General features: G+C 54.7%; 2 protein-coding genes across 5 annotated transcripts in view; one reads left to right on the top strand and one right to left on the bottom strand.

Moving 5' to 3' along the window:
* Positions 1-27,843, bottom strand: part of CDH23 (cadherin related 23) — a 436,585-nt gene that overhangs the window by 43,574 nt on the left and 365,168 nt on the right. The gene's annotated exons all lie outside the window — the stretch shown is intronic.
* On the top strand, positions 30-26,850 carry VSIR (V-set immunoregulatory receptor). The gene is made up of 7 exons (XM_027530375.1): positions 30-274; positions 11,385-11,810; positions 12,647-12,703; positions 18,713-18,820; positions 22,693-22,720; positions 24,030-24,226; positions 24,386-26,850. Exons 1-7 carry the CDS (start codon positions 193-195, stop codon positions 24,421-24,423), a joined length of 936 nt encoding a protein of 311 aa, XP_027386176.1. The 5' UTR covers positions 30-192; the 3' UTR covers positions 24,424-26,850.

Below are 27,843 nucleotides of genomic sequence, written 5' to 3'. Positions count from 1 at the left end.
GGCCGCCCGGGGGTGCTGTGGGGCCCCTGGAGCGGGCGGCCGTCTGCGCTCACTTGCTCGACACTCACTCGCCCGGAGGTTTCCCCGCCGGCCGCGTCCCGTCCGCTCTCTGCGAACCAGGAGTACCCTCTGCGTGCCCCTGGGCTCCGCTCTGGCCCGGCTGCGCCAGACGCAGCTCTGCCCGACGGCGACATGGGTTTTCCCCCAGTCCCGGAGGCTGGCAGCCGGCGCTGGAGGCCTGTGCTCCTCGCCTTCTTCCTGGCTGCCTCCCGAGGTAAGGTCGGCGAGCCTGGGTGCGGGGGAGGAGCACCGGGAGAACACAGCGGGCAGGGTAGGGATCACAGGTCAGACGGGAGTGCCCTGGGAGTCCCCTTCAGCCCCCTGTGACCTACCCCCCCCCCCCCCCCCACCCACAGCAGAGAGACTGCTAGGACTACTTGGCAGCCGGCAGCAGCTCTCTGCCAAGTGTCCTGGCTGGGTGATAGGCACATCTGTTTGCTGACAGCTGCCTAAGCGGCTGCCTGTCCAAGCCTTCCCAGCCCAGAGAGCCCAGGGCAGGAGCACCTTCTGCCGAACAGGAGGTGGACGCAGTGGAGACAACCCAGTGTGTTCTAGTGAATGCCCCTGGCATTTGACACCTGCAGCATCTCCCTGCCCCGCCTTAGGGCTCCAGGATCTCACACGGTAGGGGAGTTGTATACTCACACCACTGTCCTACACCCTGGGGACACTCACGGTTGAGCCTTTTGGTGGGCACTGGCCAGTGTGGACACTGGTCTACTGCTGGACATGCACACCCCTCTGAGGGTACGAGTGCTGAGTGGCGGGCTGATTCCCGGCATCCTAGCAAAGCTGCCCCCAGAGGGGACTGATGTAGGGCATGCGCTGGGGAGAACATGGGGGCATTTCCCAGCTCAGTTATGAGCCCCTTCTAGGTCCTTAGATAACTTATAGCATCTTTCGGGTCTCAGTTTCCTTAGCTCAAACACAGAAGCCATACACGGGGAGGTGTCACTTTCCTCTTCCGAAGTGCAGACTTTCACAGTTCTAAGTGGTATCCTGGCCAGGACACAGGGGCTCCTTGAGTTGGGGGGGGGGGGCAAAGGAGGTCCTGGCACCCACAGTCTGGGCGACACTTCTTGTCTGTCTAGGATTGGGGCAGTTGGATCGTGAGGGAGGAGGGGACCGGCAGGCAGCCTATGGAACTCAACTTTTAAACTTTTTCCCTGGGAAGGAGGAGGGAAAGTGTGAGTCATGCAGGGAGTCAGAGGGATGCAGGAGGGAGGTGGGGAGCTTGGCACCGGACCCAGTGGGCGAGTCGGAAGAAGGGGAGGGAGCGGACGAGAGGGTAAGAGCAAGAGGAGGAGCCTGAGAGAACCTGGAAAACACCTCAGAAACTGGGGAGCCTGCAGGCAGCTCATGTCATCTCAGCTCTGGGAGGCTGGCCTGGCCTCCTATGAGGAGGAGGGAGCCCACCCCGCAGACACGGCTGCCTAAGCCCTGGGTGCTCCCCAGGAAGAGTCAAAGCGGGCGGGGGAGCAGTCTCAGCACCAAGGCCATGGCTCGTGGCAGACATGGTTTCCCAGAGGAGCAGGGGATGGTGGCAGGCAGGAAGGCCGGCAGCCTGCTGGCTACAGAGCCCTGCCCTGTCCCAGCCTCTCCAAGTGACCCTGAGACGCACTTCAGTTCTCTTACCCCTACCCTGGGTCCTCCTCTGGCTGGGCTGCTCTCTTTCAGCAGCCCCAGTTTGGGAAACTGAGTTCCAGAGGAATAGGGCACAGGGCACTGGCTCGCAGAGCAGCCAGCAGCACGGAGGCTTGGAGCCCCTTGCTTCGTGTTGTCTACACAGCCCGGAGACTTCCCAGAGAGAGCTTGGTACTCCATCTCTTCCTGGGCCCAGCTCAGGGGGATAATTAGGGTTTGAAGCAGTTTTCCACTGAAAGGAGTCACGAGAATTCTCTTAGTTTTGAACTAGTCTGGGACTCAGTATTCCTAACTGTAATATGGGTGTGCTAATGAGTATTCATGCTGCTGCCTAGTAGAGTGCGCAACAAGGGGGCTAAGAGATGGGCAGGCCTAATTGTAGGCATGGTCCAGAGGGTCTGTGAACTGAAAAGACCTGCTTACCAGCCCGCTGAGGGGCTGGGTTGCCCTGGGCAGGATTGATGCTTCAGGAAGGTGAGATGGGGTGGCTGGTGCAGACCTGTTCTCTAGCTCTTGGGGCTGGGCCAGCACCATGGGGAATGGTGGTGGTGAGCCTGATGCTTAGGAGCCCACTCTTGGGGCTGGGCCAGCACCATGGGGAATGGTGGTGGTGAGCCTGATGCTCAGGAGCCCACTCCCCAGCACCGTGGGGAATGGTGGTGGTGAGCCTGATGCTCAGGAGCCCACTCCTGGGGCTGGGCCAGCACCGTGGGGAATGGTGGTGGTGAGCCTGATGCTTAGGAGCCCACTCCTGGGGCTGGGCCAGCACCATGGGGAATGGTGGTGGTGAGCCTGATGCTTAGGAGCCCACTCCTGGGGCTGGGCCAGCACCGTGGGGAATGGTGGTGGTGAGCCTGATGCTCAGGAGCACAGGGAGAGTTGCAGATACCCCTTTCCTGGATCTGACTCAGGGTGCGATGGGTGGAGGGAGGTACCTAGGAGGCCAGAACCCAGAAGACTCCAAGGATGGCAGAGCCGCTTCTTCCCCTTTGGCATGCCTATGGAAGTTACTGACCTTGCCATGACCTCACAGGCTGACCCAGGAGTCTCCAACTCTGGGACTAGTCCATGGAGGTGCACTGGGGAGGGAGGAGCCCATCCTCCCCTGTAAGCAGTGTTGCAGGCCCTTGTTGAGTAACCCAATGGTGCAAGCCTCTGACACAGCAAGGACTAGTCTTAGGAAATCCACGATCCTCTGCCCAGAAGCCCTGGGGTGGAGAGAAGCAGCCTTGAGGTCAGCCCATGGGTACAAGGGAGCCTCTACCCAATGGCAGGGGTCCCCAGCTATATTGGGGAGCCCCTGGCTGGGCTGGTTGCTCTCTTTTTCTCCCAAAGGTTCCCTGCTTGGGTCTGACCTCCAGGGTCAGGGTGGCCCCAGTGGGAGGTACACTGCTGAGGGGTCACCTCCCTATATGCAACACACACAGAGGGGCTTAGGGCCAAGCAGACTGAGGGAAAGAAGAGAGGAAGGAAGGGGTCCTCAGTGCCCATCGAGTATACTGGCAGTGACCCCTCAACCAGCACTGACCAAGTCCCAAAGACTGAGTTTGAGGCTCCAGGTTTTAAGCCAGCTGTTCATCCAGGAGCAGTCTGGCCTTACCAGGGGAGGGGGACCAGGGAGCACCGGGACAGCTTCTGATAGACCCTGGGGACCCTCAGTAGCAGTGCTGGGGGCCTTCCTGATGCCACCATGTGTGAGAATGGCGAAGCTAGGGACTTGGAGTCGTGTGCCCTGCCTGCCAGGGTTTCTTATACAACCCGTTACTTAACAGTCCAGCTCGGGGAGGCAATGAGCCCTCCATTCGCCTCTCAAGATGGCCCTGTACTGCTCTGTGATTTTACGTGCTGCTCAGCATGGCTGAGCAGGTTCTATCATCTCTCCAAGAGGCACGATGGCAGTGCCTGCCCCAGAGGCTGTGGCGAAGGGTACACACACAATATAGCACCTGGCACTTGCTTCTGGTTATGTGGTATGATTCTGTCTCCTGGCTTTTGACGACCACATGCCACTGGCTTACTGTCTTAGCTCCTTGCTGCCTTAGCTCTTAGCTAAGCTCCTTAGCTCTCTTGCTGTCCAACGGAGTGCCCAGAGCATGGGAAGGCACTGACTGGCTTCCCTGGGGCAGGGCTCTCTAGAATCCTGGAGGTGTGGGGTGCTGAGCCCAGCCCTTTGTGCCACCTCTATGCACTTTGAGTCTGAAATGCCCATGCAGGTGCCTGTAGAGGCTCCTCTTAAGGTTCCCTGGAAATGGGGACTCTGCAATTTCAAGGCAAGCCAGGGTTTGCTTGTCTTCTTAGGGTCTTTTCTTATAACTGAGCTTAATATTCAGCCTATTTTACTTTGGCTGACCACCCCCAGAGAGAAAAACAATGGCCACCTTTGTGTACACCAATAATTCAGTAATGAAGCTGCTCTGCTCCTTGGCAAGCCAGCCTAGTCTCTTAGCCCTTCTATGTAGGATCTTACTTCTCATGGGGACCAGGGGGTCAAGTCCTGCCTCTGCTGTTCACTTACTATGGGACCACAAACACACACTCCCTCTTTATCTGAGCCCTGAGCAGGCTGGGTAACAGGGTCTCAGCAAGGCTGAAGACATGCTTCTGAAGGGTAATTCCATGATGGTGTTTCCTGACCTTCAGTCCATTTCTTCACCACCTTGGGGATTTCTACAGTGTCTGCCTATTACCATATGTACTTTAAAAAATCTACTCATTTCTTTTACTTAGGTAAATAGATTTTAAAAGGAAACTGTATATCACTTGCCATAAATGGAAAGCCAGTGTCACTTGCCATAAATAGAACAAAATCATAAAAGTGCATAATAGGAAAACCAAATATGGTAAATTCTGATTGGAAACTATAGCCTGGAGAAGGCTCCAAGCCTGCTGTACCTTGCAAGAAAAAAAAAAGATGACGAGTTTAGCATATAATAGAGATGTTTTGAAGATACACTGGCATCAAACTAGGACTTTCTCTTTGATGTAATCAGGACTGAAAGAGAATTGAAAAGGGAATAGCCTTCTCTCTATGTGATTCAATGTTATTTAATGACATCAAACTGAAAGTAAAACTACTTATGCTACAGATGCCATCAGCTCCTCTCCACTGTGCAGAGTGGCAGCTGGTGACAGGGGGCAGTTTAGCTCTCCTGGAAGAAGGGAAGGAGGGCAGTTTCCCATCCTAAGAGGACAGAACAGGGTCAGCAGGGCTATCTGGGCTTCTTCCAGACCCCAATTCTCCCACCCCCCCATTGCCTTCTCCAGATAAATACAGTGGCTCTAGCTGGGTCCTCTCCTCATGCTGGGACTGGCTGGCTGTCCCAACAACCAGTGGGGGAGAATGGGAGAGGGAGCTGGCAGCCCCATTGGCCAGGTCACACTGTACATCTGTAGGAAGGAGGCGGGGACCCTGGTTAATCCTTGGCTACTTCTACACTGCAGACCTCAGGAGCCAGATGACCTGGCCTCAAATCCTGGCACCACCAAGTACTATTTGTGAAACTCTGTACAAGTTACTTAGCCTCTCTGTGCTTCAGTTTCCTCGTCGGTAAAGTGGAGATGGTCACAGTCCTGCCTCACAGGGAGTGGGGACTCAATAAGGGAATCAATGTAGAAGTGATTAGAATGATGCCTGGTACAGAGTAAGCACCTGCGGCTGCCATTACCACCAAGCCTCCTGCACTGAGGGGCGGGCACAAAGAGATATCAATCTGAACCTTAGGACGTCCTCAAGCCACAGGATCTTGAGGGGAGCTGGCTGGAGCTGGCAATCTGGGCTACACAGAGCCGTCCTCAGGGAAGGCCTGGGAGAGCTGAGGAAGGAGCCATCCAGAGGAGTGGTCACTGGCGCAGCTCTGGCCAGCCCCAGCCTCTCCCCGGGGAGGTGTGCTGGCCAGCAGCCTCCAGCCCCAGAGGCACGATGCTTTCCCAAGGTGCTGGAAGTGCCACTTCCTCCCATAGAGCCTGGCTTCCCCTTCCTAGACTCCTTGGTCTGATGTGAATGGACATTTCCTGCAGGAGGAGGTATCAATAAACACATCTGAGATGCCCTTTGTCCTCACCAGCTACAGAGGCCCACGGGCGGACCTGCCAGCTTTGGGGCCTCAGCCCCTTGCCCTGGAGCTACTTCCTGGAGCTTAGCGCTGGAATCAGGACCAGTCCTGATTGGTCCTTACCTCTGTTGCCCTCTGTGCTCTGCATCTTGATCAAGACAGAGCCTGGCCTTTCCTTACACCCTCATGGACTGCCCTGGCAGGGTCCATGTGGGGTCCGCTGTGAGGGTGAGGACCTGGCCTTTTGCATCTAGCACAGGGCCAGCAATAGCAGGCCACGAGTAACTGTTTACTTACAACCCCTAGCAGCGAGACAGAGTCTAGCTGTTTGGGTGGGGCCTTCTAGGCCTGACTAATTGAACCAGGGACCCACCTCCAAAGGCCGGGGTGTTGCCTTGGTGACTGTGGGCTAAGTTCATGCCTGGTCAGAGAAAATACACAGGCCTGTTTACATGCCCTCCCCCCACCCCCACGCCCATCCCATGCACACCCCCAGGATTTCACGAGGTGCCTGCTTGCGGGGGAAAGGGGTCACACAAACTAGCATCTTGAGATGAAGCCAAACAAGAACTTTCCCTTAGACTAAAAGAGAAGCTTTTACAAGAGGCTCAGCCCCTCTGTGGCTGAGGGTCCCATTGCTAGAAAGTGGCAGAAGCAGGACTGAATTCTGAGTGGAAGTCCCTTAAGGAACTCTGCACCCCCACGGCCTCTCTGCATTGGGCCTGGCTCAAGTTTGGACCTTAGTAAATATTTGTGGAATGAAAGAATGATGTTTTTGCTTTGGGTCTGAGGCAGAGCAAGGATGATTACGTGGAGAGCGCAGAAGTCAACTGGAGGTCAGTCAGTTCACTCTGAGTAGCTAGAGGATGAAGTGTTAGCCCCACCCGCTGGAGGGGTGGAGGGCTCTTCCTGTCTGCAGCATTGGCTTGTCCAAGGTGTGGGCCTCTGCTCAGCCACGTAGGGCTGTGTGGCCTTGGGCAAATCGCTTCACCTCTCTGGTTCTATTTCTTCTTCTTTAAAATGGGCATAATAAGACCTACATCAGAGGTTATGAGAATTAAATGAGTGTGAAGTGCTCAGCAAGTCCTAACATGTAAGAAGTGCTCATAAATGCCTGTGATCATCTTCGTATTGTTGCCCATTCTTGTCACCCTTCTCTGCCCTGAAGAAAGACAGCCTTGCTCACCTGTCGCAGGGTTTCAGAATTGGAAGGTGGCTAGGAATGTGGAGAGTCTCTCAAGATAGGATAAAGAAAAGGAGGCCCAGAGAAGGATGGGACCTGCCCAAGGCACACAGTAAGGGCATGGCTAAGTGGGGACTGGGGCCCAGGGATCTGCCCACCCAGGCTAGTGTTTTAATCCTAGACCTAAAATTACCCCAGAGTCACAGCATTCTTCCTGCAGGTGCTTCTGAAAACTCACCCAGCAGCAGGGTGGGGGTGGGGCTGGGCCCTAAAAACAGCACAATGATGGATGGTTCCCACCCAGGCACAGGTTCAGCCTAGGGCCTGGGGCCTTTTCCTGTTCCACATGCTCTCGGCCACCCTGGAGCCAGGGGCCTTCCTCCCTAGTCTCCGACAATGCCCCAGGTGTCCAAAAGGATCTGCTCCTTACAATAAGCAACATCCTCTGGTCAAATAATTATAATTCCAGCTGGGCTATTTATAGCCCCTGATAACACACATGTGTATGTGCAGTCGTGGAAGGCAGGGGGCACGTGTGTAGTTTTCCCTAACACCGTGCCCTTGAGAGTCCACCTAAGGACAGGCTGCCCCTGGCCTTATCCTGGTTGGAGTCTCAAACACAACAAACAAGATGTTTTCTCTCCCCCAGGACGTCTTGTGAACATCTGGCCCACCGATCCAGTGCGTTTGCTGGAACTGAATACTCTCTCCCACACCCAAACCTAAAGCCCAGTGTAGCTTCTCCTTTTTCTAAAAGGGGAAGAGGGCCTTCTGGGGTGCTTGGGGTGTTAGGAATTGAGCAATGACCCTCCCCAGCTCTGTCTCTGAACCCCAGTTCTGTGTTCCCCTGTGAGTCTGCAAAGAAACTGCCTCTTGGGCTGAAAAGCCCTTCCCCACTGCTTTTCTGGGGAATTCTGTGGTCCCTAACACCATTGCTTGGACCAGGGAAGCTGTGGGCTGGTGCCCCATTGGAGGCCCTGCTGCTTGCTCCCACCCTACCCCATCACCCTGTGCTCACGGACACCTATCCTGCTCACAAGCTAGCCTCATCTTGCCTACATACTCGCCCCACCCCATCCACACCTCTGTCCACTTGATAGTCCCCACCCTGCTCGGCTCTGTGCTCACTTCTTGCTTCTGCTTCCACTCACCCAGACCTGTGGCCCTGGCCTCCACTCGCCCCATCCACTGAGCCAGCCTCCCCCTAGCCCCCAAGGTGTGCATGCTTCTGCCAGTACTGCTGGATCTGGATTCGGCTCACACCCTTGGGGGTAGTTTTAGGGCTAAAGATAATGCTGGGGAAAGGGAAAATGGGGTATCAGTTGGGAGAAGGGCTGGTGGGAGCTCTGACATGGCCAGCTGGGGAAAAGGGGGAGCACAGGGCAGAGCTAATCCAGGCCCACTCTCTGGGTGGCTCTATATTCTTCCTCAGAGGGCCCTTTCTGTGACTACTTCCCACTTTCATTTATTGGCACAGCCATAATTCAGTAGCTTGGTTTCCGCTGGGGGCCTTGGGTGGATCACTTTCTCTCTGAGCCTGACTGTTATATCTGTAGGACAGTGGCTTGGGGAGTGGAATGCCTCCCTGGTTAGACACCAAGGAGCCCACTCACGGACCAGAAACTCAAATGTCCATGGGACACTGATGGCAAGAGAGTGAAGCAGACTAGGGGGAAACATTGGGGAGAGGTGGAGACTGCGGCCAGCTAGAACACCAATGCCCCGTGGGAAGAGGAGGCTGCTACTCTCAGTTCCAGTTGACAAGTGCCTCATAGGAAAGCTGTGTGTGCTTGCGCTCAGCTGCGTCCAGCTCTTTGCGACCCCCATGGACTGTAGCCCACTATGCTCCTCTGTTTGTGGAATTTTCCGGGCAAGAGTACTAAAGCGGGTTGCCATTTCCTACTCCAGGGGATCTTCCTGACCCAGGGATCAAGCCCAGGTCTCTTGTGTCTCCTGCATTAGTGGACAGACTCTTTACTACCATCTGGAAAGCTGGGTTTAGTGTTAATGTTCTGATTTTCAAAGAGAAGCTGGAAGTCAGAATTTTCGTATCAAATTCTTGGTCTGTAAAATTTGGCAATCTCAAAAAAAAATGTAAAATACTTTGAGGTTCAAGTAAAATATATTTGAAGGCTGAATATGGCCTGTGGGCTGCCAAATTCTGAAATTTTTTCTTTTAGTACAGGGTCTAAGTGCTTGGGTTTAATTCTGACTCTGGTATTTTCCCTGTGAACTTCAGTGAGTTATTTCACATCTCTGTGCCTCAGTTTCCTCATTGGTGAGACAGGAATAAAAATAACACCTGCCTTACTGGGTTGCTGGCCATGCCCATCCTATTTATTATTCTTCTAGTCCTAACTAGATCCTTCTTTACCTGAAGAACCCATGCTTCAGGTTTTGAGTTTATACCCTCCAGAACTTCAGGCAAACCACTTTCCCTTTCTTGACATCTATATTTCTCCCTGAAAAGGAAATGAGCATCTTGACTAAAGTTCTGAACTAAAGCTCTGAAGTCTTTGCTCACCTCGGCAATGACTTTCCAAAAATCTGGGATTCCTAGAAATGGCTCCCTCTCACACGCAGGTGCCGGGAGTGGGAGGCTCTGGTGCGTATCTGTCCTTTTTACCCTCTGGGGCTTAAAACTCCACCCTTGCAGCCATATTCTTTGGGGGAAATGTCTTTGCTGCTTCCTCACACTCTGCTTGAAATATGCAAGCATGCCAAGATTGGGCCACGGCTGTTACCAGTCATTCACACTTTGGTGAGAAAGAATTCAAAGCAGGCTTCTCTGTTCTATTTTCACTCCTAAGAAATGTCTTTTGAATTGCAGAAATGACTTAGAGACCTATCTAGCTCCCAGGTATCAAGCTCCAACTTTCAGAGCATTTCACGTAAATTATCTGTAGTTTTGCCTCAACTCTGTCAGGGAGCCGTTCCACTTCTGTGTTTTACAGCGAGGCATCTGAGGCTCAGAGTCCATGTAACTCTTAGCTATTGGACTCCTTTGCAGGCTGAGCCAATTCCAAAGCTCCAGCGGCTGCCTCTCTCCTGACTGGGCCAGGCTTTCAGCTCCTCTGGGTAGGGGTAGGGAGACAGGCTGTAAAACAGGGAAGGGGCGTCTGGAAAGAAGCGGCATTATTATCTCGGGTTCAGGCAATGGCAATGGAAGGGGCATATCCATTTGGATCCTGTACATATTTCCAAACCCTCCTTCCCTGTCGGCCCACAACCACCCCGAGATGCAAAATGAAATGAAAACATCGCTAATGTCTAGTAACTACAGCTATCGCTCCAATGTCTGCAGAGGGCACGAGAGCTCACGTAGTGTGTTCTCCTCTTTCTGTCCTCTCACAACCCCACTGTAGCTAATATTTTCCTCACTGCACACACGAGGAAACTGTGGCTCACAGCTAGACAGAATTTTCTGTTAAAGGGCCAGTGCTTTGGGAGGTCAACATGGTTACATGCTGGGAGATGGGGGCAGGGTAAAGAGGACCAGGGGATGGCTTCATTTGCTTATTGAAGCAAAATGAATGAGAAAAACGTGTCTAAGAAGACCGGGTGGCAGGCAGGCGCCTGGATGAGATGACCTTCTCTTCACACCTGTCCTTGCCCCTGAGACACCTTGGGTATTCCTGCTTTACTGCCTTCCATGTGCTGGGCTCCTGTCTGTCCATCAACCCCAAAGACTCTCCTTCCTTTAAGAAGTCTCCTGACTATCCCCAGGAAGGTCACGTCCTCTTTCCTTCAAGTGCCCCGAGGCTGGCGCGGCTTTGCCCTTTGTCCTGTGGGGTTACTTTGTCAGGATGTAGGACTTGTCTACCCAGCTAGGCCATAAGGTCCCAAGGGAGGCTCCGTCTTCAGCATCCAGGTGAGATAGAGCCCCTGGCACAGGCCTCACACGGGCAGATGCTGCGTCAGTGCTCGCTGATGAGGGGGGTGCGGGGCAGGCTGGCCCCAGGAGTGGCAATAGATGCTGATGGCCCCCAGAGGGGTGGTCCAGGGTAAGGGGCTGCTGTTCCCAAACTGCCTTCTGCTTCTCCCACCTGATGTGCTGAGCACAGGAACTGCAAGTGCCAGGGGCCAGGTCTGGGCAGAGCCATGGTGCCTGCAGTGAAGGGACAGGAGCTGGGGTGAGCGCACATGTCCCTGGGATAGGGACACCGCAGGCCCGGCCCGCCCTACTGCCTGCCTGGTTTCTCGCCTATGCCTCATCCAGCTTTACCTGGGGAGGCTCCTGTGGCTCCTCCCACACAGCCTGGAGGGAGCCAGGTTCATGAGCAAAAGAAGAAGCTGAGGCTTGGGGAGGTCAGCTGACTGGCCCTGAGCTTGTGGCTGGGGAACCCATATCTTTGAAGCCCCAGGCCAAGGTTCTTCCCTACTCGGGTGGGTACTGGGAGTGTTGCCGGCTCAGGTGGGTGACAGGCTCTCGTCTCTCTGAGCAGACCTGGTGACAGCGTTCAAGATTGCCACGCCCTACTCCCTGTACGTGTGTCCCGAGGGGCAGAACGTCACCCTCACCTGCAGGCTCTTGGGCCCCCTGGCCAAAGGGCACGACGTGACCTTCTACAAGACTTGGTACCGCAGCTCGAGGGGCGAGGTGCAGGTCTGCTCAGAGCGCCGGCCCATCCGCAACCTCACGTTCCAGGACCTGCACCTGCACCACAGTAGCCACCAGGCCAACACCAGCCAGGATCTGGCCCAGCGCTACGGGCTGGAGTCGGCCTCCGACCACCACGGCAACTTCACCATCACCATGCGCAACCTGACGCTGCTGGACGGCGGCCTCTACTGCTGCCTGGTGGTGGAGATCAGGCACCACCACTCGGAGCAGCGGCTCTTCGGAGCCATGGAGCTGCAGGTGCAGAGAGGTGAGCCCGTCCTCTGTGGGGCGGCCAGGGGTGGCTGTCACTGTGGGGATGGTGTCTGAGCTTGTCTGGGAGGATGAGCAGAGGACTGAGTGACTGGTGGGGGGTGGCGCTGTGTGCCTGGTGGTGTGACACTGTGCTGGGGGCTGTTTGATTCTGTATGGCTGGCACTCCAGGGGTGGTGGATGGGATGTGAGGATGTGGAGCTGTGAACACCTCTTTCTGGGTCGCTGGGTGTGATGGAGAGGAAGGGCATACAGGGCTCTGTTTATGACAGTGGGGTTTTTTAATGGGAGAGAGTATAGGGACTAGTGGAGAAGGAAATGGGAACCCACTGCAGTATTCTTACCTGGGAGATCCTATGGATAGAGGAGCCTGGCGGGCTACAGTCCATGGGGTTGCAAAGTGTAGGACACAACTGAGTGACTAAGCATATGAACCTGGGCTGGGAGTGTGTCTGCTCACGACAATTCCAGGGCTGTGATATATGACCTGCACTGTGAGTTAGGAGTGTGTGTGTGTGTGTGTGTGTGTGTGTGTGTAGATGAGATGACAAGGGGCAGTAGACTAGATAGAGGTGTGGGTGTGGGCAGGTAGCCACACACCCATGGGGGTGTCATGGCGATGGGCAGGGCTTGCCTGGCTGTGCAGTGAAAATATGCCTCCGTGTGAGTGTGTGTGTATGTGTGTGTGTGTGTGTGTGTGTAGCTGGGCCAGCATTGCCAAGGGGACATGAGCAAAGGTATCTGTGACAGGAGCAGGGCATACCAGCCTGAACAAGTCTTCCTGGCCGCCAGGGTCTGAAACCCACTTAATGACCCTTCTCTCTGCTCCCACAGGCAAAGAAACACTATCTAAGTGCATCGCGTACCCACCCTCTTCCAACGAGAGTGAAAGTAAGGAACCACCTCTTGGCTCCTCTGGATTCTCTGTTCTTCTCTGTCCTCACCCTGGACCCAGACCTCATTCTGAACTCTGACGTCATCACCCCAAGCCCACAGAACCCCATTCCTCCTCTTTTGCTGCTGCTCCTCTCTTTTGCTTCCTCCTTCACCTGAGCCATTGGGCTGCAGGCCCCAGAAGCCCATGCCCCTTCTAAGGCCTGAAGCTTGAGGAAGCTGGCTTCTGAGTCCTACCCCTGACTCTTGGGTGAGGCTGTGCCCTGGCAGTGACCTTGGGCCAAGTGCCCCCATGACAGATACTGGGTGCCACAGGCTGCCGAGCTTGTTTTCAGTGGGGACCACTCCCCTGCCACATGGGAAGGAGGGCGGTGTGTGTGTGGGTCCTCCTGGCTTGGACTCAACCTTGTTCTATGTGTGTGGAGAGGGCTGAGGGAGAGGCTGAGGCAGGGGAACAGAACGACCTTTCCTAAAGCTCCTGCTATATCTCAGGCGCTGTGCTAAGTCCTTCTAAGCATTGGTATCTCAATGGCTTCTTACAAGAACCCTGCAAAGTAGGTGTCACCAACTTCGTGGCACACTCGTGGAAACAGAGGCCCAGAGAGGTGACATTACTGGCCTCAATTCACACATCCGACAAGGGAAGTCAGCTGGCACTGTACTCAACCCACCTTCTGGAGGTGAAGTGCGCACAGCTGGGGAAGGAGATTGGATGCACAGGGTGGTGGGTGGCAGTCAGCCCCCAGGTGTTTGCCCAGAGGTGCCCATGGAGGGCAGGGGCATTGCTCCGAGGGATGCCTGGGCACTAGCAGTCCAGGTGAGAATACCCAGCAGCTTGGAGACAGCAAAGGGGAGATGTCTTAGGGGTGCCCCCTCTTCTGACAGGAGGCGTTCTTGGCTTCCTCAGCCTTCTATTAGTATTTGTTGGGCATCCAGTCCGGACCAGTTCCTGCCTAGGTCCTGGAGACACGAAAGTGCAGGCCTTCTCCCTGCCCTCCAGGACATCCATCACAGCTGAAGCCAGGAAGCTCAGCCACAGCCAAGCCCCCACTCAAAGGACATGGTGACTTTCTATTCAAACTACTCTTTTTTTTTTGAAACAACAAACAGACTAGCCAGGAATAAAATTAGAACACACTTTTGGTCTGAGCCAGACCCACATGGAACTAAGAAACGAAGAACAAGCCTCTTCGTCTGCACACCACAGAGCTCATGTGTGGCCTCGCACCAAGCTGCTGCCTTCCTCACTTCCTCCACTGGTGGCTCCCTGGGGAGGGTGGAGAGCCCCCTCCCCCCACACCCCGGCAGCCCCTTCCTGCCCATGCAGCAGCCTCACGACTGTGTGTGCACACACGTGCTGTGCACAGGACAGGGAAAGCCTCACCGGGTGGGTCCATGAGTGTTCACTTCCCCATCACCCCTTCCACTATGAGCAACCCCCTAGTCCCACTTCTGCCTCCAGGGGCTCCTGCAGAACAACTCTGCCACTGCCCCCATTTCACAGATGGAGAAACTGAGGTTCAGATGGATGGAGTGAGTGGTTCTTAGTCTCCCAGAGCCAAGAGGAGAAGCCAGAGCAACCTGGTTCTCAGTGTGCAAACCCGGCCTGAGTACTGGAGCCCTCCCCTCTGAAAGTCATTCATTTTCAGAAAAGCACTCACGTTCTGAAAGTCAGCTGTCTTGGAGACAGTGACAAGAGATGCCAGAGGGGACAGTGTCAGAGAAACCAGGTGTGAAATGGAGAGGGAGTGGCGATCTGGGTCATTTTTCTTGCTCTAGACTCGAGAGCAGCAGCTGCTGGAGTTAAGGGAACAGAAGTCGCCTGGGAAGTTCCAGGAGTCTGACTGATAAGAGCCCAAGGGTGAGGCAGAACTTGACTGCTAAGAGTAGGTCAGGCTTCCTTTGCTGGGCACCTCGACTCTCAGGTTTTGACATAGTCCTTCCTCTCCATTCACGGGATGTGCAGCCTCACTCTGCTCCCTGCTTCCCTGAACTACTGTCTGCAGGGAATTGGCTTCTTAATGGCCACAGGCACATGTTCGCTTCTGTCCCAGTTGTCAAGGGCAGGGGTAAAGCATCAATCTGAAAGCCTCTTAAAGGCTGGAGTCCCCTTTCAGAGTCTGGGTTCTGGAGGTCTGGAGACGACAGCCGTGAGGAGTCTTGGCACTAAGGTGGAAGGGGTCTCAGATGAAAAGAAACCCAGCTGTACTTTGGGGTGGGATGTGAGTGCTTTGACAGTGCTTCTGTTCTCTGGGTACCGTGTCCACTGAGCAATGGGAGCACGCGTGTCCCTTTCCAACTCACAGGGAGGCACCCCGTGTTATCAAAGGTGCTGAGTCAGGGATCAAAGACTGAATGCCCACAGGGCCAGGGAGCTGGTGGGGGAGACGGTACGGAGAAGCAGAGACTGGTGAAAACCCAGCTGCCAGTTTGTACATGCAGTTCCAACTGGCATACGCCAAGAGAGGGGCCCAGGGTTGCCAGAATCACTAAATTTTCAATCAAAGTCAGAAGTCCAGATTTTACTTGAGCTCTCAATTTTAAACTTTTGGCAACTAATAAAAAAAAAAGCTAAATACTAAGCTGGCCATATATGCAACTTGAGTCTATTCTAATGAAAGGCAGTGTGGTGAAGTGGTTAAGAGCACAGATCCTGAAATCAGTCAAGTTGCTGAACCTCCCTGTGCCTTGGTCATTTCATCTGTAAAATGGAGATATGGTTTATGTATACTTTTAAGGTTGTTCTGAGGCTAAAATTGGAGAAGGCAATGGCACCCCACTCCAGTACTCTTGCCTGGAAAATCCCATGGATGGAGGAGCCTAGTAGGCTGCAGTCCATGGGGTCGCTAGAGTCGGACACGACTGAGTGACTTCACTTTCACTTTCACGCGTTGGAGAAGGAAATGGCAACCCACTCCAGTGTTCTTGCCTGGAGAATCCCAGGGACGGGGGAGCCTGGTGGGCTGCCGTCTATGGGGTCGCACAGATTTGGACACGACTGAAGCGACTTAGCAGCAGCAGCAGCAGAGGCTACAATGAGGTACTCTGTGTAAAGAAAGCACTAAGAACCATGCCTGGCACAGAGTAAGTGCTGTGTATGTGTTGGCTATTATTACTTCTAACGTGCAGTTCTAGGCCTGGCTTCCCAAATCATCTCACCCATTCCCCTGTACCAAGGCAGGATGGCAAGTAGGTGGCAGTGGACGGTGGGCGCACATCCTGTTTTCTAACAGTCTGAAACATTCGCCTGGTGATCCATGTGCGTAGGGGGTCCCAGGGCTGACTGCTGGGTCCTGCCCTCTGCTGCCACTTACCTTTGGAAAGACCCCAGTCCCTGCTATAAGACTGGGGCTCCACAGCCAGCCTTGGTACCAGATGAGTTAATGATGCTTCCAGCCAAGAAGCTCTGTGAGTTTTCCTTCTCTAACTGCAGTCCATAGGGTTGCAAAGAGTTGGACATGACTTAGCGACTGAACAGTAACAATAGCAGCAAACTGCAGCCCCAGTCTCCTAATGTCTTGGGGAAGTAGGAAGGTAGCTGGTGTATGAAATCCTCTGAAGGCCCACATCAGCTTGAGGCGGCTGGGGAGGTGATGAGAGAGGAGTGTGATGAGGAAGCTGGTACCGAAGGAGCCCGGGAGCCCCGAGCTGCTGAGGGGCTGTGGTTTTTCACCGAACCTGTGCCAGGAGGCTGGACAGCTCATCTCCCTGAGAAGCAACCTCTCCACCCCGCAGCACAGCAGGATGTATGGTTTCATCCAGCCCCCTCCCTGGAACCAGACAGTCCTAGCGAACTCCCTCCTCCATAAACACCCTCGGGGTACTGACAGGCCCTGGACAAAGCCTTGCTGAGCAGGCTGAGCCCCTTCTATCCCACCCCCCTCTGTAAGGGCCTGGCACACTGCTTGGTGCTGGCTGGGCAGCTGCCTCTGCCAATGCCTGATCACCTTCTCAGCATGAGCCTGCCTCTGGATGGCTACAGGACCAGACCCCTCCCCAACTCTGCCCCAGGTACTGGCCACACATGGGGGGTGGGGTGGGGAGCTGTGGCGAGGCTGCGCTCTGCAGAGGAGCCCATGGTCTCCGAGGGCAGCTGGTCCACAAAGCTCTGCCCAAACTCTGCTCCCTGGGCCTAGCCTCAACTCCCAGCCTAGGCTGTAAAGAAACCAAGACCTGATCCCCTAGAGGGGCCAAAGAGAGGGAGTCTTTGCTTGGGGACCGGAGTCAGGAGAGAGGTTGGGCCAAGATGCTCAGTGGTCAGTGACTGACTACATCATACGCTGCTTAGTGCCAGTCTGGAGGAAACCTGCTTTGATGACCAGAAAAGGGTGCTTTGTAGCCGGCTTCTCAGTGCCCACAATAAGGTCCTGTGATGGGGTTCAGAGATACTCAGATGTCTGAATTAGAAAATGTTTTACTTTCAGTACTCTGCATCAAAGCGCAGCCTCGCTAAGGTACGTGGGGAGCCTGCTTTAATGTGGAGCCGCACTCGCTTTGTAACAGCACAGCAACTGTCCCTGTACCAGCGGGTACTTCTAACGCACCCGAAAACAGCTTTTTCTCTTCCGAGGTCTGAACAAACCCTCTGAAGGCTTGTTCACACTGTCGGGTTGTTCAGTAATACAAAGAGATAAAAAACAAGCTTTTATACCCAAGTAAGTAGTGCAAAGGCAACAAGGAGCCCGTTCACCTTCCCAAAGCTGGGGCCAAGCTGACACTGTGACAAGCTATACTACCCCACTGATTTTTTGTCAGAGGGAAGGGCTAAAATTGGGAAGGAAAACCATTTATGCTGGTTGTGGTTCTGAGGGCACGACTGTTCCCAGCTAAACTCCTGGAGTCAGCAGATGGACTCAAATAAAACCTCCCATGCCATGGATGGGACCATGAAGTGGTACAACTGTTTTTTGTTTTTTTTTTTTCAGGACAATTTAGCAATAGCCTAAAAAAAAATACACATACTCTTTGGCTCAGCACTTTCACTACTAGGTTTTATGTACTGATGTATTTGCCTGAGTGAGCAAAGATGCCTACACAAGTTCATTGCTACATTATTAGTTCTGCTGAAAAATGGAAGCAACCTACATACCCACCAGTAGGGGAATGTTTCAATAAACTTAGGTGAGACCCGTGATAAGCCCTAGGCAGAATGAGCTAGATCTCTGTGCCAATACAGAGAGGTGTCCAAGCTGTGCTCAGTGGGAAAAGCAGTTGTCACATGATCCCATATATGCTGTACATGTGGAGAATGTATCTAGATTATGTCTCGGGAGGGGGCCCAGGTACAGGTGGAGGAAGAAAATGTTGAATTAAAAAAAAAAACTTGTAAATTTGTGTGCGTGTAATTTCGAAAGGTTAAAAAATTTAAATTGGACAAGGACTCACATTTCCCTAGGTCTTGCCCCAAGATGTCTCCCTGTGAACTGTACATGTGAGATGACTTTCAGAGGCCCTGTCCTGGAGCCAAGGGGTCTCTCAGGGGATAAAGAGGGCTTTTCATTCATTTATTTTTCACTGTGATAGAACATACATAACATAAAATTGCCAGTGTAACCTTTTTTAAGAGTACAACTCAGTGGCATTCATTATATTCTCAGTGTTGTGTAGTTATTACCACTCATCTGTTTTCACACGTTTTTTTATCTCTCGGGCTTCTTTCAACCTTGAACTCTGTGACATGGGGTCTGTGAAGGGCCTGCTCTCCTCTTCAGGGAGCAACCAGTGGCCCAGGTGGTTGAGATGTTTCCTGCAGGCTGTGATAAGGCCCCTTCTCTTTCTCCCCTGTAGCTGCCTCAGCTGTAAGCGCCTGGCCTGATTTCTGGGTGCTCTGGCCCTCTTGGGGTTCCCAGACCTTCCACGCCTCTGCAGGGCACTTCGGGTCTAGCTGTGGGGCCTGGGTAAAGATGGGTCCCCGTGTTGCTGGGCCTTCCCTCTCTGGGCTTCAGTTTCCCTCAGGAGGAGTAATGGGAGTGGGGCCTCACCTTGGCTGCCTCTCTGTCCATTCAGGCATCACGGCTGCTGCTCTGGCTACGAGCGCCTGCATCGTGGGTATTCTCTGCCTCCCCCTCATCCTGCTCCTGGTCTACAAGCAAAGGCAGGTGGCCTCCAACCGCCGTGAGTATCCCCCTCTGCCTGGGCTAGGTGGGGTGTGAGTGACCTGCCCCAGCGTCCCGCTCAGCCACAGGGAAGAGCCAAGGCAAAAGGCTGATCCAGTTCTGCACTTTAAGAGATAAGAGCTGGGCTCCGTGGTGGAGAGGACGGGACCCACTGGCCCCTGGCAGTGCTGGCTTGATACTCAACAGGGATCTGTTGAATGAATGAGCAGTCATATGGAGTAGCTGAAACTGGTTTATGAAAGTGCTGCCACCCAGAGATTGTTGGGGGACCTGCTTTAACATACAGGTGGGTTTGTCTTTGTAGCAACAGTTGGGACAAAATGACCTTTGGATTATCAGAACTGGGAGGGATCTTCGAGATAACTCGATTCAACTCTTTCCTTTTACAGGTCACAAACCTAAGATCAGCAGGGTTAAATAACTAACTAAATGTTATAAAACTTAGTGAGTAAGACTCAGACTCAACGCTTTTCAACTCAGTGGTTTTCAGGGAGCATAGTTCCACCGCACAATAAAAACACTCCGCATGAGCATCGTAGCTGAGGACCCCTAACTAGCAGGATTGCTGGGCCAGGTACCATGCCCAGACTGCTATGTACATTCTCTCATGTGCTCCTCCTAACAGAGTCTAGTCCTACTATTGGCTCCGTTTTAAAGCTGGGCAAACTGAGGCACAGAGCAGCTAAGGAGCTCCCTCAAGGAACCACTTATGAGCACGGAGTGGAGCCAGGTTTCCAGTTGTGAGGCCTTTTCACTTGTCTCTTCGGGTGACAGTGCCCCTTTCCCTTCCTTCGACTCCACCCACGAGCCTCGGCCAGCCTCAGTCCTCCTGGAGCAGGAGGGCGGGGGCCCTTGCCTGGCCTCCCCCACCTCTTCCCGCACCGCCCCTCACCCCTGCTGTCTGCAGTAGGAGGTAACTGAGGGGGACTTTGGCTGGACTGGAACAACTGGACACCCCTCTGCCCCTCTTCAGTGGGTCACTCTCCCCCGCTGCTCAGGAGGCTCTTATACCTCTCACAAAGGCTACCACAGTTTATCTACACAAACACCCCAGGGTTGGGGCTGGGGCTGGGGTGGGGGAAGGGGAAGGGATCTGGAGCTGAAAGAGGAACCCAGGAGATGAACCAGGGAGAGGCATGGCTGCAGAGCCACCCTCAGCTCCTGCTCATCTGTGCTTCCACGGAGGTGGGGAAGGGACGAGGAGGGGCCGTGCTCAGGCAGGCTTGGCTCCCAGCAAAAGAGGGGCTTTCTGTCCCCTCTTATTCCAGACCATAGGTCTGCCTCCATCAGGGAACAGGAAACTGAAAGTGAAGTCGCTCAGTCGTGTCTGACTCTTTGTGACCCCACAGACTGTAGCCTATCAGGCTTCTCTGTCCATGGGGTTTTCCAGGCAAGAATACTGGAGTGGGTTGCCATTTCTTTCCCCAGAGGATCTTCTTGACCCAGGAACTGAACCCAGGTCTCCTGCATTGCTTTACCCTCTGAGCCACCAGGGAAGCCCCCAGGAACTGGGAAAACAAATTCCCGGCAGAGGTGGGCGCGGGGCGGGGGAGGGGCACTGCTGATCCTCACGGGGCCCCCAGGGTTGGGCCAGGGCTCCGCCTGTGTCCCAGGCTGGAGGAAGGAAAACCAGGGAGGGGACACCCCCAGGCCGGAACGCTGTGGCCATGTCCTGAGGACACGGGCAGCCTGGGGTCAGCCCCCAGTACCTCCTGCTGCAGGTGCTGGGAGACCTGCAGACTGAGGGCTTCACAGTGAAAGGGACAGATGAGCTGGGTGCTGAAAAACTGCAGTGAAAGAAAGCTCGAGGGGTGCGGTGGGGCAGCCAGGGCTATGCCATGACCAAAGACGAGCACGCCTTCTGAGACTCTAAACAAATTCCGTTTTCACGATGGACAACCACTTCATAGCATCTTATCCCCAGATTTAACACATGCAGTAACATGAAGGTATCAGTCATTTATCTCCTAATAAAAGTATTTTTGAGGCTAGTCCTCTGTCCTCTCCAAAAAAAGACTTATACAGTTGAAGGTTTAGAGACAGACACACGAGATGCCAGAGGGACAATTCTAGAGAAACCAGGTATGAGATGGAGAGTGAGTCATTTTTCTTGATCCAGATGCCAGAGAAGCAGCTGATGGGATTATGGCAACAGAAGTCACTTGGGACATGGCAGGAGTGTGGCCCCAGGGTAGAGGCTGAGTGGCCTGGAGCAGGGGTGGCAGGTCAGAGATGGAATGGATAGGACTGTGTGTGGTGTGCTCCGGGCAGGGTGCTGCCACGAGAGCTGGGCATGGAGGGAGTGCTCGGGAGTAAGCCACACTCAGGAAGAAGAGAAAGAGCAAGGCTTGGGAAATTAAATTAAATTAAATTAAAAGATGCTTGCTCCTTGGAAGAAAAGCTATGACAAACCTAGACAGCGTATTAAAAAGCAGAGATACTGCTTTGCCGACAAAGGTCTGTCTAGTCAAAGCTATGGTTTTTCCAGTAGTCATGTATGGATGTGAGAGTTGGACCATAAAGAGGGCTGAACGTCGAAGAACTGATGCTTTTGAACTGTGGTGCTGGAGAAGACTCTTGAGAGTCCCTTGGACAGCAAGGAGATCAAACCAGTCAATCCTAAAGGAAATCAGTCCTGAATATTCATTGCAAGGACTGATGCTGAAGCTGAAGCTCCAATACTTTGGCCACCTGATGTAAAGAACTGACTCACTGGAAAAGGCCCTGATGCTGGGAAAGAATGAAGGCAGGAGAAGGATGACAGACGATGAGACAGTTGGATGGCATCACTGACTCAATGGACATGAGTTTGAGCAAGCTCTGGGAGATAGTGAAGGACAGGGAAGCCTGGCGTGCTGCAGTCCATGGGGTCGCAGAGTCGGATACGACTGAGGACTGAGCAACAGCAACAGGTGTTGCGAGCACTGAGGAAGGCAGTGTGCTACAGAGGCCAATGGGCATGGTGGCCTCCCTAGTATCAGGCAGACTTGGTTTCTTCAAGGGCAGAGGAGAGGATGAGCTGAGGGAAGGCCGAGGCCTGCAGGAAGCCCCACACAGAGTCGCCCTGGTAAACAAGAAGCCATGATTCCGATACCGCGGAGATTTCAGGAACTTGTATGCAACTTCCCGTGGGTATTCTGTTGCTGTGCCCCTCCCCCACCACTTGTTTCCCCATCGTAATGTGCAGCAAAACTCTTAAAAAAACAAGATGGATCTGTGGGAGTACGTGGGGAGCTGCAAGAAAGAGGGAAGTTGGGGTAGCTGCATCTGGTTGGTGGCTGGTTTGTGGGATGGGGAACCTCCACAGTGGGGCAGGGTGGCAGCAGCTTGACTGCAGGGTAGAGAGTGGTAGTGTGGCTGAGAACTGATGAAGTCTCTGGCCCTCTAGGGTTCCTCTGAGAGATGTTGACCCTATTAGGCAATGCAGAAGACAGAACAGAGGGGATCAGGAACTCTAATTAGGAACTGACCTTGCAACACTCCTGCCCAGTAAATCATGGCTGACGACCAGAACGTGACAAATGGCCACACAGGAAGCAACAGTTCAGGAGCCAGGCCTCTGGTTGATCCTGAATGCCTAACATCACCACCGCTGCCTTTGGTTTCGTAGCTGCCCCACACGCTTGTCAAATGCATCCCGAGTTTAATTTATCATGGGTCAACACGGGCCGCTGAGCAAGGCCCCACCTGCTGGGTAGACACACAGCACTGCCCTCCGGCTTCTTGAGGGAGCAGAAGCGGGATCCGGGGCCGAGCACAGCCCTGCCCAGGTTCACTCCCATTCCCGAGGGGTGTCTGCCAGTGAGGGCCAGGATGCTGTCTGGGAAAGCCTTCCCTCTGTGACCAGCTGCTCTGTCTGTCTGTCCCTAGGTGCCCAGGAACTGGTGCGGATGGACAGGTAAGGCCCACGGAGACCTTCCTGAGGACACCTGCCACAACTGTGCCGTCCCACTCAAAGTCTGGCAGGCTCTCTCCGTGCCTTCCCTGGGCTGTGGTCTCTGCTGGGCAGTATCTATCTACACCCAGCTTCTTATACAGCAGTTAATGCGGAAAGGGTTGGGGGAACTTTATAATCAGGACAGACTGATTCTCCTGACTCCACTCCACTAGGTTCTTTCCCCCTCTCCTCTCTGGTCACTGCTTATATCACAGTGGGGCTGAGAACACAGACATGGGCTTCCTGGTCCTCCCTGTGCTCTGGGCCAGCTGTCAGGAAGGAGGTATGTCTGTGCAGTAGGGCCCCGGTTTAGCTGCCTGACACAGCTGGTTAGAAGAGCATTTGCCATCTGCCATCTGTGCCGACTGGCTGTTTGCCCTGCCACCCCGCACCCAGCTGGCTGGCTCCAATGCTGCTTGGATGAACGATGCATCCACCCTTGGGCCTCAGTGGTCAGCTGGGGTGGGGAAGGGGAGGAAGCAGCTGAACCCGTGCAGACCCTGAAACATGCAAAAGAGGTCAGCACACGTGGGGCTGAGGCCCCAAGGAGTGCAGGGCACCCCAAGGAGAAAGCAGTCAGGCCACAAGGGCAGAGGCTGACCTAGCTCAGACGTGGTGGTGGTGGGGAGGGCAGCTTGGGGATGGAGTGGATGGGGAGTGTGTGTGGTGTGCCCTGGGCAGGAAGCTGGCATGGGGCCTGGCACGGAGGGCGTGCTTGGGAACACGCCATGCTCAAGAACTTGCCCCCAGTACATGTAACACCAAATTCAGAGCTTCTCCCTGGTGTCTGAAAGGGATAATATTTAAGACAGGTCACAGGAAGTCCTAGCTAGATCCTGCTAGAATCTCAAAATTAGAGCGGTCCTCAGAGGTTGTCCCACTCTGAGGGAGGAAGAAGGTCTCCCTTTAGCTCAAGACAAGCTGTGGGGACAATCAGTCCTAAGGCCATTAATTCTACTGACCAAAGAGAGACTTGTGCCCTGATTCCTGAGGCCAGTGTCCTGGAGCCACTCTTACCTGGGGCTTCCTTCCTGGGCCTGGGGGCAGATGGTCAGATGCCCTCAGCTCAGAGCAGGTGGAGAGTGCAGCCCAGCTTTTCCTCCCTGGCCCTGGAGCCTCCCTTCCTGCTAGGAGGTGCTGCTGAGGCCTGGGTGGGAAGGCAGGTGAGGGGAAGGATGGGGAGATGAGGGGAAAGAAGTGAGGCAGGCCAGGCGGGAGGTCAGAGGCCTAGCCCAGGCAGCACGCATGACCTTCTATCCTGCTTCTCCAGCAACAACATTCAAGGAATTGAAAACCCTGGCTTTGAGACCTCTCCACCTTCCCATGGGATGCTGGAGGCCAAGCCCAGGCAGGCCCTGTCCTACATGGCCCAGCGGCAGCCTTCTGAGTCTGGGCGGCACCTGCTCTCTGAGCCCAACACTCCTCTGTCTCCACCCGGCCCCGGGGAGGTCTTCTTTCCCTCCCTAGGTGAGTGCTTCTCTTCCCTCACAGCGCTGTGACCGGCAGTATACCGGCCTCACTCCCCACCTCCCTGGGAATCCTCACAGCCTCAGGGTGTGGGGTTGTGGGGGGGGGATGACGGATAGAGGAGCCCCGCCTTCACTCTGCTTCTCCTTTATTTTGCAGACCCTGTCCCTGATTCCCCAAATTCTGAGGCCGTCTAAACCAGCTGGGGGCCCATGGGAAGTTGTGGCTGGGCCTGGGGCAGGGGCATTTGAGCCAGGGCTGGCCTTCTGACTGGTCCCTTTGGCCCTGGTTTCTTCCCTCCAAGCTGTAAAGTCAGACTCTTTGAAATACCCCTGATGACCAGACCTTCCACCTCTCTGGATGGCAGAAGGGAGAAGGTGTTGGACAGTCCAGCCCCTCTCTCAAGGACGGTGAGAGGCTGGGATTCCACCCTAGGGACCTGAAATTCACCAGCTATCGATACCAGATGACCTCCGTTCTCGAAGTCCCAGGACTGCCAGCTCCCGTGGCAGCCTCTCTCTCTGGGACATAAGCCCTGGGACCTGAGACCCATGCGCCCTGGGCAGACCTCCCAGTGCCACCCTCCAGGCCTGAGACACAGGATAAGATGTGGAGAGACTTCCCACTGCAGTGGGCCTGGCTCCCCACTCCCGCCTGAGACTGCTCATCCATCAGACTCACTCTTTGTAATCATGAGGCTCTGGGGCTAGGCCTGCCTGACCTGGCTGCCTTCTAACCAGCAGACTCTCTGAGGGGCTATCAATTGGTTAAATAAATCTGGGGTTCCCACGGCCTGTACTCTGGGTCCCCAGAATGCACTGGCCGGAAGCCCCAAAACGGGAAGTACGCCCTGGGGCACGGTGACCACTGTGAGCCAACTGGCATCTTGGGCAATGGGAGCCAGGTCAGAGGTTGTATTGCAGCCCGCCATAGGTGGGAGTGGAGGGAGAGTGGGCTGGCGGGGGGTGGGGGCCTGCTGGGAAGGTTCAGAGGAGAGGGCTCCTCCCCGCTCTCCCTGTGGTCAAGAGAGCTGGTGACCACATAATGTACTGCCCGAACTATGACTACTTTTCAGTGTGAAGAGGGGGTGCTATTAAAAACTACGTGGGTGACAGTGTAAAAACCCCATGGATAGATTCTAAGAGCTGGGTTGAAATCCCTACTCTGCTTCCGAGGTGCCTGAGGCCCAGGGAGCCCTCCACCCCTACCCCCAGTCTTCGAGGACCTCTGTTCCAGTCACTCTGCACTGAGCCATCAGGGCAGCAGGACCCTGTTGGGTGGGAGGAGCGGCGTGTCCACAGCAAGTCTGGGCCTGCTCTGCCCTAGACCCTCTGCTCCCATCTCCTGCTTTAGGCATGACCGGGTTTGTCTTTATATACAAATAGGAGGGAATTCTTTGTGGAATTTCAATTAAAGAGCTTTAAAGCGCGGAGAGGAGTGGGGAGGGATCTCTGTGCCCTGTGGGGTGAATATGGGTGGTGGGGCCATTTGAGCTAGACAGGCACCGCGGGCACTGCACTGTGGAGGGTGTCATTTCAAGTGGGCATTCGTCTGCCAGCAGCCTATGCTGGCTCTGCTGAGCCAGGCCTGGGTGCTGAGAGCCCGGGCTTCTGGCCAGGATAAGGGCCCAGCAGGCAGGGAGACGCCCCTCTCCTGCACCTGGAGCCAGGGAGCTCCCTTCTCAGGTCCAAGGCTGTAGGCCAGCGTGGGCCCTGAGCTGTACAGGGGGCTTGCCGGAGAGCGTGAGTGTGTGGGCCTTGGGCCTCAAGACTGCACTGACACCTCCAGTGGCCAGAACACTGAACCCTGGCTCCTGCTTTGTCCCTGGGGGTCTACTCCTGTTTTCTTTGCTGCTGTGGACACTTAGTGCCAGCTGCCACAAAAAGAGGGTCTGTCTTCACAGCTTGTGGGGTCCCAGGGGCAGGGATGGGCAAGGTGATACCTGCTGAAGGCAGGGCCAGGCTGCCCCTGGGGCTGAAGGACAAGCCCACAGACTAGATTCCTCATCCCCCAGCTCAGAAAGAATGTTCCCGCCTGTTGGGAAGGCTGGCCTGGCCCAAACCTCAGCTCTGACCTCAAGGCAGAGACAACTTCTAAGAATTTGGCTGCCAGACCCCAGGCCCACCTGCCGCTGTGTGAAGGGAGGAGGCCCCGGAGTAGAAAGACACCACACTTCCTCCCCAGCTTCCTCCTGCGTGGCCTCAAGCTCGTCTCTGGACACTTACTACTGAAGGTATAGCTTCGTGGTTTCCTGTTTTCAGCGAAATTTACTCTGAGCTCCAGTCTCCATCTTCATCCACGACAATACACCCTGTCCCTAGCAACCCTAAAGGCACTCCCCTGCCATCCCGATGCTGTGGGAGAAGGCAGGGTACCCAGGTTGTCTCTCTGTGCTCGCCTCGGGTGGCGGTACCTCTGGACGTGCCTGTGGGCTGGGGGTGTGGAACAGAGTCGGGGAGCGAGAGCATGGTGCCTGCCTTTAGGGAGCTGGGAGGAGCCCTGGGAGGGAAATTTGTGTTTTTAGGCACTAAGTCATTGTTAAGAGAGGTATCAGGAATTATGGGGCCTGTAATATCTCTTGATGTTCACATTTAATAAAGATCTCCTGCCTTTGTTTCCTGCAAGTGAGAGGCTAAGGGAATGAGATTGACACTGTCTGAAAACACACTGCAGAGACCACTGGAGATGCTGCTGTTGGGTCAGGTGGGCCCTGCCTGGGAGTCTGTGGTGTTAGACTAGGGTGGGTATGCAGGAACCCCCAGGGGCCCTTCTCAGAAGACCATCCCTGGGGACACTCTGGCTCCTGCCTGGCCAGCGCTCCCTCCTACACGTAGCAACCTGGGACAGAGGAGCTAACGCATCGCCTTCTTCAGGGAGTGCTCTGTGGTGCAGGAATCGGGGGCTGCAGAGGCCTTGTCACCCTCCACCCTGGCTGGGGCACTTCCCTGCCTCCTGGAAGAGGCCTTCCGGTGTCAGCTAGAGCTGACAGGCCTGGCCTAATTGTGCTGGGGGCTGGGCTAAGATTTGCTCAGGGAACTCGAAGGGAATAACAGTGGCGGAAAGAGGAACTGGAGACGGCAGCCAGAATGCTAGGTGCAAAGTGTGCTTGAGAAGCTGACACTCACAGCTCAGATGAACTGTCCCAGCCCATCAAAAGCTCTGCCCATCCAGTCCTCCACTGGGACTGTACCCGCTGCACGGCTGCCTCTCCTGCATGGCCCCTGTGTCTCCCTAACTGTTTTGGAGGTTAGGGAACTGTTTTGGAGTTCTAGGGCAGGGGTCCCATAACAGCCTGCCCTTTGGACCCTGTTGCAGAGCTGATGACCAAAACATAGCCACTGGGTGATGGGCTGAAGCACCATGCCAGGGTTCCGTTCTCCGGACCATCAGAGTCGGCAGGGCAACCTCTGACTTTCGACTGGGCCTCGTGGAATCTCCTCAACAGCAATGGTGCCCTGAGCTTTTGCAGGCCAAGGGACATGGGTTTACTTTGTTTTGCAGTTCTGATCTCTTGGTATGGCTTCCTGGGATTCCCAAGTATCAATATAGTTCAATGGGAAAGTGCTGACATCTGCTACCAATGCCTGCCTTGGGCACAGGATAGGGAAGGGCAGTAC

The sequence above is a fragment of the Bos indicus x Bos taurus genome, chromosome 28 (genome assembly GCF_003369695.1).
Source record: "Bos indicus x Bos taurus breed Angus x Brahman F1 hybrid chromosome 28, Bos_hybrid_MaternalHap_v2.0, whole genome shotgun sequence".
In the NCBI taxonomy this organism is placed as follows: domain Eukaryota; kingdom Metazoa; phylum Chordata; class Mammalia; order Artiodactyla; family Bovidae; genus Bos; species Bos indicus x Bos taurus.
Note: the sequence above shows the minus strand (reverse complement) of the source record. Positions and strands in the feature narration are given on the sequence as shown.